Source organism: Phoca vitulina, unplaced genomic scaffold (genome assembly GCF_004348235.1).
Source record: "Phoca vitulina isolate PV1807 unplaced genomic scaffold, GSC_HSeal_1.0 scaffold10, whole genome shotgun sequence".
Classification (NCBI taxonomy): domain Eukaryota; kingdom Metazoa; phylum Chordata; class Mammalia; order Carnivora; family Phocidae; genus Phoca; species Phoca vitulina.
The window spans coordinates 14665475-14677599 of NW_022589713.1; the positions used below are offsets into that span (position 1 = coordinate 14665475).

General features: G+C 35.1%; 1 protein-coding gene across 3 annotated transcripts in view; it reads right to left on the minus strand.

The window, feature by feature from the left end:
• Positions 1-1212: 1212 nt before the first annotated feature.
• The window catches only part of U2SURP (U2 snRNP associated SURP domain containing), a 55674-nt gene continuing 44761 nt past the window's right edge, over positions 1213-12125 (minus strand). For all 3 annotated transcript variants that reach the window (XM_032408529.1, XM_032408528.1, XM_032408530.1), the window contains 4 exons: positions 8583-8693; positions 6111-6229; positions 4622-4798; positions 1213-3466 (listed from right to left, as the gene is read on the minus strand). In XM_032408529.1, coding sequence (XP_032264420.1) covers positions 3328-3466; positions 4622-4798; positions 6111-6229; positions 8583-8693 — 546 coding nt within the window. In that variant the 3' untranslated portion in view covers positions 1213-3327. The remainder of the gene's footprint in view (positions 3467-4621; positions 4799-6110; positions 6230-8582; positions 8694-12125) is intronic.

Here is a 12125-nt window from a genome sequence, read left to right on the forward strand (position 1 = left end):
ATTTCGTAAATGTACAGTCTTAGAAAAGTGGTACTATTTATTTTTAAAAACAACCTTCTCTGTTGAAGAAATCACACTGTTGTGGTCATCAGAATAGCTTAAGTCACTTTGGCAATACAGGGATTTATTTACTCTCATTTTCTAATAATCATAATGATAGGCTATTATCACGGCCACATAATTTCAGAATTTATGTGATCGCAAAGGCAAATGTGTAGAGAACATGTCTAATAAACTTAAATTAAATCATGATTGGAACTTCTTAAAAATATTTTCAAGACTATTAAAATCTGGGGAAAAAATACAGAAGTCATAAGCAAATATTTCTTCTAAGATCCTTTAATTGGGATAAAAGTCTCAGGGTTAGCTCACAGGAATGGTCTGCAATAAAGAAAAATTAGGTCAGTGTCTAGTGGTTTCTGCAAACTTTAGCAGAAAAGCCGAGAATATTCTGAGCATCATAAAAGCATTCTTTTGGGTCAGGGCTTTTTGTTGTTTTAGTTCTTTAATCTCTAACTTCTCAACATATTACAATTTAGAAATGCCCATATACTTAACTAATGGTAATAAGGAAATACAATGTCAAAGAAAAGATACACAAACATGATCCTTTTCAATCATAGGTCTCTCTTTGGCAAGAAATAGACCACCATTTATTTACTTTCTCTCAGTGTAGGAGAAGGAGATTAAATGGTATTAACCTGTTAAGAAATCCCTGTGTATAAATGTTAGGATAGAGGGTAAAGAGTTTAAGCCACGCCCTTTATGAGAAGAGTAGGTAACAGAGGATTTCGTCTTACTTGTAGTTATGGTAGAGCATAATAACCGTCTATTACAGAGCTGGAACAGGGTATTCCCTATAACTAGAAAGTCACCCTATGAACATTTTATAGTCAACCTGTAGAAATTCTGCTATCTAATCAAGTGTTCTTTAGATGCGAAACATGAATAATATGTTATTTAAAAAAAAATGGTAAAGTATCTCCCTCCTTAGAATTCACCAATTTCTGATCCTGTTAAACTTTCATAGAATCCATGAAGAATTAAACAGGCTTACTCTAGATATTTCCTCGTTAAGTAAAATTGGAAATAACCATTTGCAATTCCAGGAAAAAAAAAATCCAATACAATCTAATACACACATTAGTAAACTTTACAGAACACATATTCTATCAACCCTAAGCAGTCCCCACCCACCCACCCAAAAGGAAGCCAGTCTTATCCTCCGTAAGATATTCGTTGTATGTGGATCCACATTAAAAGAACTGCTAAATTCCACTGCAGCAGGAAAAATACAAATAAGAACCCCAAACTAACCTAACAATTTCTACTCACTCCTCCTTCTTCAGGATATTTTTTTTTTTAAAGAGAGGGAAATAAGCATTCCTTGTAATTTGACTGCAAAAGTCATTTCCTGTCCAATTATTTCTAAGCCTATACTAGATACCAAATAATGATGGAATGCCCAAATCACCAGGAACTCAACATTACTGTTATTTCTGCAAAGAAAGGTAATATATAAAATTCCCTCCCCCGAGGCAATGAACAGGGGAGAAAAAACACGTTACTTTAAAAATGGCTATTATCTGTAGGTTTTTAAAAATGGCTGTATCTGTAGGTTTTTAGAAACCAGCACCAAATGTTCATATTTAATTATTCTGAGCAACATTTAGGAATTAACATTCCCTAACATTATGGACAAACAAGAGTGAACAATAAGGGAATAACTTTCAAGAAATATTGCATGTTGGTAAGAACCATTAAGTCAAATAATCGGACTGGCTCATTTGTAAAGATGCTATAGGTTTGCCCAGTTTGGAAATAGCACACCTCACTGCCAGCTAATATACCTACGCCCCAAATCATCAGTACAGCTTATTTTATTTGTAACTAGGCAGCATTAAATAAAACAACTTGAAAATATAGTTTTAAAAAGGTAACTCAAAACAATCCATATTAGAATGGTTTTCTATGCTCTCTATTAAGGGAAAAACAAAAACAAAAACCATCAAACCACTGCATAAAGTGTCCAGAAAAACTGAAAGATTCACAAATAGTAGTAGTGTCCGTTCAAGGCTACATAACCCTTTATTACATTATACTGATAGCAATATTATGATCAACATTATACAAGTTTTCTTATTTCTTCCTCATACTGCAACAATTTTATTCCCATTGTATAACAGATTTTAACTAGGCAAATCGTTTAAATCAACTTTTTGCACCTTGAATTTACAAACTACCGGATGTTAAGTTTCCTGAAAACTATTTTACTTTTAAGCTTTACTTAAAGATAAACCTAAAACTCAATTCTAAAACAAAACAAAACAAAACAAAACAAAAAAACAAAAATCTAAGGTGCTTTAAAAAGAACTCTGTAGAAATATACTGATACCAGTGTTTGAAAGATAACCTACAGGGGGCTATAAAAGGGCAATTATCATACAAAAAACTTCTATGGCCAACTCTTGTTAGAAAATTTATTTTATAAATAAACTTCTTTCATGATAGAAGATGAAATCAAAAGATGGAGATTTAATTTTTCCCTAAAAAAAAGTAGTTGCTCAGGACATACAGGCTGAGTACACTGAAATCATATTGCTTCTTTGATAAAAGAAAAAATATTTTAGCCAGGCATTCCATTAACAAAAAAGACCATGCCACCTTTCCCTAGTCTTTTGATCTCTGGGGACTAGTATTACCCAAGATAACCTCATCGAAGAAGTTGGTTGGCAAACCTACCAAATAGGAGTCTTAGGTCCCTTAATTTTGATAGTCATCTTAGTAAATATAAAACTTTAGCTACTTGAACAATGGAGCTTATAAAGTGCATTAAGTATAAGAAACAACAGAAGTGCTAAACTCACTTGGTAGAACTTTAAGGGACTTGATGTCACCAATAGGGCAAAAAAACAACATTATAGTTTTCTGTTCAGATTTTATTTGAAATCTAATTCAAATTGTCAAAGCTACAAAAGGGGGGAAGACATCTGTATTATTTTTGCTAAGTCACAACATCCTAAAACAAAATACTACTACTGCCAGCAGATCCATTATACACATTTCTGATGAAATTCATTAGCACAATAAAAATTTCATCTTGAGAAACAGCCACAACGAAAGTAATTTATACAATATAAAACAATGACAGGTCTACAGATGCAGTTACTCATGAGTTTACACATGCATTCACAAACAAATAAACAAAAAATCCAGGAATGCTCTTTCATTTGATTTTTTGTTGTTTTTTTTTTTTAAAAAAACAGACCATTCAGGCACAAAACAAAATTGCATTTCCAATAAGTGACAGCATCTTAAAAATTTATGTCAGTGTTTGTTTTTCTTTGACTTTTTATGAGACCTGTGTGGAGATCGGGACTGGGATCTGGATTTCTTCCCTGACTTTTTAGGGGATCTAGACCGTGATCGCCTAGACCTTTTAGGTGTCCTCGAACCAGATGGTGATCTGAGGAAACAAACAAACAATTTATCAAAGCACTCATATGATCAAAATGGACCATCCTTCATTACCTAAAATGATCTTTAACAGAGCACAATGAAAGTCAGAAATAAAAAAGGCTGTAAACTTCCCAAATTCGTGTTTTGCCTACTTTACACACACACACACGTAATTTTGCACCTTCTGTGCACTGCATCAATGATTATGAGTGGTGTGCTTGCTTAAAAAGACTGATTTCTGAGCCCTACCACTGCTCTATTTAATCAAAATCCCAAGAAGCAGGGACTGGAAATTTGCAATTTTAACAAGTTCCCCAGGTTACTGATAGATCCCTTAGTCTGAACCTCTAAATCTGCAAGATAAAGTTCAAAATGGCATCTAAGATCATTCACAAAATTTTTGAAAAAGTGTTGCAACCTATCTTCTTGAAGGAAAAAGGACCAACTACTACATATCATTCAAGGGAATCATTTAAGATACCATAATTCTGTAAGTGCAGTTCATGAAGATTACCAAAGCAAATAAATACACTTTATATATATGCAAGTGCCATTTAGAAAAGGAAAAAACTTATCTTTTATAAAAATTTTACTAAAAATGGTCACAAAAATAAATTTTTAGGATATAAAGCAGTTTCAGTTCTCAGGAAAATTCCACTATGTAACACCAGATGAATAAAACATTTCTTAACCACTTTTCTGGAACTACAAGGAAAAAAAGTATATAACACACATTTAAATTACCCACTGAAGAATGGTATTTATTTCCACAAATCTCTACCCAAGAACTTGCTAATAAGATGCAGGGGCAGGAGGGAGGGGGTAAAGTATTCTCCTTTCAGCCTTGACAAAATCAAAGAATATTTTATAGAAACTGAAGAACAGAATGAAAAGTAAAGCAGCTACCCCTAGTCCACAGAAAACACTGGATATAATGTTTAAAATTCTTGGCTGGTCTTTACTTGTTGGAAGCCTTCTTGTGCTTTAGTCATGAGGAGACTGGGGTGGGGAGGTGGGAAGGAATAATCTAAAATGAAAGTATACTTCTCTGGTTTTCTAAAGCCCTTTAAAAAATGGTTGCCAGCCAAATTATTTTCAAAAGCTGGTGAAATGACAAGGAAACTGGCATTTGAAATATTACAAAAAAATAACTTGCATTTACCTTTTGGCCTTTTTGCTAACATCTCTAGGAGAATCTTTGTGAGATGACCTGGATCGTGAGCTCTCTTTATGAGATCTTTCTGAACGCTCTGATCGCTCCGATTTGGGTGAAGGGGATTTCACTCGTCTACCACTGCTACTGCGAGATGGGCTAGGGGATGTGCTGTGTCGCCTTTTCCTACGGAACAAAGCCCCCAAAATATTCCATAAGTGAGCAAAGGATCAGGTATTCATTTTCCTTCTACTGAATCAGCTATTAATTCCTATCAGTTTACACTAACTTTATTTTCACTAACCTTGTTAATGTTATTTTCCCACAACATTCAAAGCCCTTTATAAAGAACAAGAAAGTCTTAAAGATAGGTTGATCAAAACAAAAACTGAAGTCAACTAAATTGGATTTTCTTTTGCTGTAAGAGATCGGGACAATGGATAAAATCTCATTAAAGTCTCTGGTTAGGTAACAGTATTTAATGTTAATCCTCCCATCTTGAAACTTTTATTGTGCTTATATAAGAAAATGGGGCATCATGTTGGCAAGTTACTCTTAAATGGTTGGGAGGAGGGCAAAGGAAGGGGGAAAAAATTAAGCAAAAGTAGAAATATTTCAACATTTGGAGAATGTGGGTGGAGGATATCTGGGAATTTTTTATACTATCTTTGCAACTTTTCTATAAATCTGAAAGTATATCAAAATAATAAATACAAGACAAAAAAGTGGTAAATTTAGCATTTAACCAATTAGTATACCTATGTTATTTGTAATTACCTGTAGAGTAACTAAGCCAGAATTTTTTTATTTGCATTCACTTGGATATTAGGAAAATCTTTGTTAACTAAAGCAATTTTCTCTATTAAATGAGAGATTTAGGAACTGTGAAAGTAAAATAAAAACTAAGCGAGAAATGATTTTGATTAGAATGAAGACTTAAAAGTGAGGAGTGAGTCCCTATCCTACGTACACAAACTCCTTTTAGACAGGAATGGGAGACTCAAGTTTACAAAGGCAGCAGTCTCAGCAGAGAAGAAAAGCTTACACCAGAGGCAACAAGGAAGATGTAGCAAGCCTGTTTAGTTATTTAAACCTTAGGTTTGATACCTAATATGGTAACTGAATTCTTGCACTTAACTAAGGCTAAGGTACCATTTGAACCATGCAATGGGATGATGTCCCAATTAACTAAGCCAAGTGCCAACTAACTGCCCCATTTCTCAGTTAATTCTGCCTCCTACAGGCAGGAGCCAAACATGTTTATCATGAAAAAATACTTTTCAAGTTTGTTGGCTTCAGTGATGAAAACATTACAAAATGAAACATTCCAAAACTTTATTTGGGGGGTGGCACACAGTAATGTCATTTATTTTTTATCTTTTATTATTACTATTACTAGTACTAGTACTACCTGAGTTAGCCAACATATAGTACATATTATTAGTTTTTGATTTAGTGTTCAAAAAGCAGTATAGGCATTTAAATGAGAAATGTATACCTTTCTTTCCTTGTTGGAGTACATTCATCTTTTTCCTTCTTGTCTTTAGATCGAGATTCCAATTTTTCTTTATCCTTTTTATCTCTTTCTCGTTCTCTTTCTAATTCCTTCTCTTTTTCCTGTTTTATTTTTTTAAAGAAAAAATATTTAGTCATTAAAAAATACTTATCTAGGTTAATCTCATTTATGCAACAATATTTTAATTTTTAAATCACTACATATAATGCCATTTTTAAAAAAAATACCTACTCTTCCAGGAAACCTAGTTATTTCTTCTACTTACACTGAGTGATAATAGTAATACCAGTTACTAAGTCCGTACCATAGACCAAATAATTACTAAACAACTTTCCATATACCACTGCATGTAATACTTCAAATATTCCTTAGGAATACTACTATTATCCTCATTCAAGACATGAAAAGTGAGACTCAGAAAGGTTAAGTACTATGCTCACAGTCACACTGGATGGTGAAGTCAGGATTGGAGTCCAGGCTGTAGAGCCAGGGCTCTTAACTACTTCCTCTGTCCCTCCCCTTAAAAAAAAAATAAAATAAAATAAAAAAGGAAAAAGCCAACAATACACCGGCCTATCCTAAACTACAATAAAATAGTAGCGATTCTACAGCAAGTGGATTTAATCTAAAGAGAGCTCTCTCCAAAGCACAAGGCTGAAAAGGAAAAATAGTTATTCATAATAATCGTCCATCAGAAAATCTTACTACTAACAAGTACCATTTTTATTGGAAATTTTACATCCTAATTTATAAAAGTACAAACTGACTACATGACTATACAATTATATAAACCAGAAAGATGACCTATCTACTCATTCCCACTGCTACAATCGCCACTTCTCACTTGAAATTATTTCTGTTGATAATATACTTAAGGGAGTGGCTACAGAAAATGAACCCACTAAGCCAACTTAGCTCTTCATTAACAGGAATTTAATTTCTCTGATTTGTATTCATCAAGAAAGCTATCTGGTAGCTGATAAAAAGCCTATACCAGAAGTTACAAACAGAAATGTTCTGTAAACAACCAGACAATAAATATTTTCCGTTCTGTGGGCCACATACAGTCTCTGTCCCGGGATTCAACTCTGTCACAATAGTCCAAAAGCCACTATCGATAATACGTAAGTGAAGGCACATGGCTATGTTCTAATAAGCTTATTTAAAATGAGGTGATGGCCTGTGAGGTGATGAATCTCCTGACCCTCAGTATATACCTTCAAGAAACACATCCTCCTCTCCAGTTACAATCATGGAATGCAAAGAGATTAAAATGATATTACATGCATTACAACCATCAGGACCAGTGAGTATCTCAAAGTGTAGTCTTCCATGCAGATCAGATACCTGCCACCAACTCCAAAGGGACTCATGGAGTACAGATACATCTTTTTTAAAATCTCATTTTTCTTTTTTTGAAATACAACATATATAGATTTAAAATGTAATGCAGAGGACACCATCTTCCTCTGGTGATCTGTAGGATATATTTTCCTGATTGATAATCTTATAGGAATCAAACTAGTTAAAATACTCAAAATATTTTAAACAATTTAATCCAATAAAAGAGTAATAGTAGCTATTATCTCACAATCCTGCAAAATTGGGACTATCGACCCAGTTTCACGAAGAAAAGCAGGATCCAGTGATTTGCCTAGGAGAAGAGAGCGAAGGGCGGCACCAGGAACGCACAGGTCTGTGCAGCGCCAAAGCTATCTGACTATACTGCTGCTTCCGTCACCAGTACTATGCCATTAACAGCTTTTAGAGATTCTAACTTCTGTTCCAGCATGTTCTTATTTCTCTCTCTCTCCATATATATATGTGTGTGTGTGTGTGTGTGTGTGTGTGTGTGTGTGTATAGTCTTTTTTGTAATGATAGTCAAGATATAGGTAAAAATTAATAGCAGTCCCAATAAAATTCCTGGGTTCTTCCAAAAATTAACATGTGTTCTAAAATTCTCTGTATATCGCTACATATTTTTTATGCATAAAGAATACGAGGCTTAGAATTCACTGATGAGGTATTCTACCACTTGGTGTCCTTCTTTAGAAACAGTGGAAAAGGAGCCCTAAATGAACTTCCCAAACTAACTCCATCTTTGTCTTTGTGCCACTTCTGAGGGCTGCTGGTGTTTCATTGTCACAAATGTTGAAGCTTCACAGAAGGTCTTCCAGTTTTGAAAGCATGGTCTTAGCAGATTTTCTAGTCCATAGGTAGCATATCCAGAATAAAAAAGTGTGCTGTTGCCCTAAGACCCTTTTCCAAGTTGAAATAATTGCAAAACATCAAATCTCAAATGTTCCCAATTGTCTACCAGTATTCAGCATTTACACATGAAAGGGTGTAATTTGAGACATACTCTTCCTTAAGTATACCAATACACCAATATTCTAGGTAGTCAAACAAATAACTTTGGAAAATGCATATTATTGAATACACTCATTCCTTACTCGTTGAAGAAGTTTATCTCTGTAGTGTTCTACTTGCTCCTGAAAGCTCTGGCCTGGTTTTTTAGGTCTTTTTCCAGATTCCAATTCATCCTGAAACTTCATAACTTTGAGCTGTGAAATAAGACATTTTAAAAATAAATCTTTTCATCACTATAGTTTTTCAAGCAGTGCTTTGCTCCCGTAAAAAAAAATTTTTTTTTCTTTGAAAAAGTGTGTAAAAAGAAAAAAAACAGGAACATAGCAAAGTAGTAACTGATTAGGACTCAGTCAAAATATAACATCAACATAAAGCTCCCTTATCTGAAGGCCACTTGTTAGACGAGTCCAATCATGCAGAATTCAAGTGATCGCGCGTGGGCCCACATGCTCTCTGCACAGCCACGTGAGATGACTCATGAACTATAGTTCATGCCCTTAAGAATCTACTTATTATCTCAATGATAATGAATTTGCTATCTGGCTCCCCAAATGTGAAAGGCAAGGTTGCTAAATGCAACCTACTTCCAACAAGATAGGACAGCAGGCAGAACACAAGTAACCATAATTTTTTTTTAAAGCAGCATTCTTTACAGTTCACACAGGACCAAAAACACAGAGCAACAGAGTTTGAAGGTTTCACTCTATTTACAGTACAGTGCAATCACTGAACATCAAGAAAAGGTTAAATCATAGTAGAAATATACTAAGAGTATATACTAATAAAAAAAGATTAGAAAAACTTCCGATTCCATTTCTTGTAATTTATCCATATGAGCACAAAAGTATTTGTACAAAATTATTCAATTCTGCATTGTTTGTGTATATATTATATATTTTAAGTATTTTATGTAAATATATATCCTATATTAATACATATATATTTATAGGTACATTTATGTTACATATGTAAATATAATATAAATATACTTATTATATAAAGATATATATACATCTTTATGGAACAAAGGGAGAACAGGTAAGGTGAAATGCATGAAGACTCAGATAATGTTGGAAGTGGAGGCAGAAAGCACATATGGACCCACTGGGTTGCAGTGCCAAACCTGTATACCGTATTTCACTCAAAGAGGGAAAGAAAACAGTCTTGCCTAATGGAATTATTGTATATGCAAACATCTTAACCTATTTTTATTGAGCACTGATATGTCCTTTAAATGGACTAAATGCTACTATAAATGTTTTATTTGTATTTGGAAACAAGACCTCGTTTGTTTTAGGTTTTTTTCCCCCCTCACTACAAATGAGGCTTTCCAATAGAATGGGAACAAGTTATAAAAACCTTCTTCCATTCAAAGTGTTATTTTCACTGTTTTTGACTTCATGACCATTTCTCATACTTTTCGCCAACTTTTGCCCTTTTTCTACCTAATTCCACTTCTATAACCAGGTCATTTATAATCAGAGATTTGAGGTTCTTGCCTCTTTCAAAACTCTTAAAAAATCTTTGCATTGTTGTTTTAATGAGGACAACATTTTAAAACACAGAACACGTAAGGGTAAGAGAGAGGGGAAAAGGGAAAGAAATGTAAATGTCTCACTTCACCACTGTGTGAAGCCTCCTATGATTAAAGTGACTCTGTTCTACAGAATGCATTCATGGCAAATCAGCTTAAGAGTTAAGCGCTGCCCAGTGTTACTTTGGAGAAAGAAAGGCATTCCTAGAGAATCTTTTTAAAAATCATCATAAAATCCTTATAGTTCCTGCTCATGTGACCTAACTCAGGTGCAAGCACAAGTCCAGGGCACCCAGAAAACAGTTGGCAAAGGGTCCCAACTCAAATGAGAGCAGCACCATGTATTGGCTTGTTTGCCAGCTAGCTATCTCCCTGTTGCCCTGGGACAGTGGCAAGTATCACCTTCCCACTCAACTATCCACTCTTTCCTCAGGGGTCAGGGCAAAAAAGGGATCTTTCTGCTCCAACAACATAGAAGACACACCACCACCACCCCAACCAACCCATGTGTTCCACACCTCCAACCCTTCTTGGTAGAAGTGGGGATGCCAACAGAATGGGAAAAGACAACTCCAGCACATGCCAGGCTCTAAGCAGTGTATCTGAAAGATTGAGAACTTCCTTCCAGCCAACACCAGTAATACCCTATGCCTGCATGTTTTCTAAGTGCTTTGTGAAAGTCAGTATTTTATAATACATATTCTTCGGTTTTTATTAATCCCATGCTAAAAAATGTTCAGTTACATAAGTCAAACCAGTCAAAGAAAGACAAATACCATATGATTTCATTCATATGTGGAATCTAAGAAACAAAACAAATGAACAAAGGGGGGGAAAGGGGGGAGGAGACAGACAGACAAACCAAGAAACAGACTCTTAACCACAGAGAACAAACTGACAAACTGACAGTTACCAGAGGAGAGGTGGAAGTGGGGGGATGGGTGAAATAGGTGATGGGGATTAAGGAGTGCACTTGTGATGAGCACCAGCTGTTGTATGGAAGTGCTGAATCACTGTATTGTACACCTGAAACTAATATTACACTATGTGTTATCTAACTGGAATTTAAATAAAAACTTAAAAAATGTTCAGCTATAGACATCTTTATTACGATGTATTTGGGGAAGAGAAGAGCTTTCAAAAAGAAAAACTATAGTGGGGCGCCTGGGTGGCTCAGTCCTTAGGCGTCTGCCTTCGGCTCACGTCATGATCCCAGAGTCCTGGGATCGAGCCCCGCATCAGGCTCCCTGTTCCACGGGAAGCCTGCTTCTCCGTCTCCCACTTCCCCTACTTGTGTTCCCTCTCTCGCTGTGTCTCTGTCAAATAAATAAAATCTTTAAAAAAAAAAAAAGAAAGAAAAACTATAGTATTATGTTATAATAATAAATAGTAATAAAACAACATATATTATAATAATAATGACCATATATATACATAAGTATATCCTTAAAAAACATATAAGGTGAAAAGCATGAGAACTTAAGAGGATGCTGGAGGCAGAGGTGGAAAGCACGTGGATCCTGGATCAAATGTAAGGGCAGAAAGAGGACAGGAATAAATCTCATGAGCCCTGAGTTCTAGTTCAAATTTGCCACCAGTTGTGAACCTTTATTCCACATGACTAAATCTCAGAGTAAACAATGGAGAAGAATTAGGTAACTAAAATGAAGCTAAAACCTAGATTTTAAAATTAGGGATTTGGTTCACAATTTAGATCTCAAAAGGGTAGTAAGTTGTGAGAGGTAGGCACTACATGAAGAGGAGAAACAATCACTGAGTATCTAACAACGGAGAGGCCAGATTATCAAAGAGCACAGGAAGTATGGAAATGTATGTATGTAGATGCATATATATCACACACACGCACACATATATAGAGATAGATACAGTGTGGAAATAATAAATGTTCACAAAAACCATCCAAGTTACCAAAATGCTAAATTATGTGGTTTTCTTCTCTAATTTAAGCCAATAAGGAAAGAGAACATTTAAAAACTATCCAACAGGGACGCCTGGGTGGCTCAGTCGGTTAAGCGGCTGCCTTCCGCCCAAGGCCATGATCCCAGGGTTCTGGGATCGAGTCCCACATCGG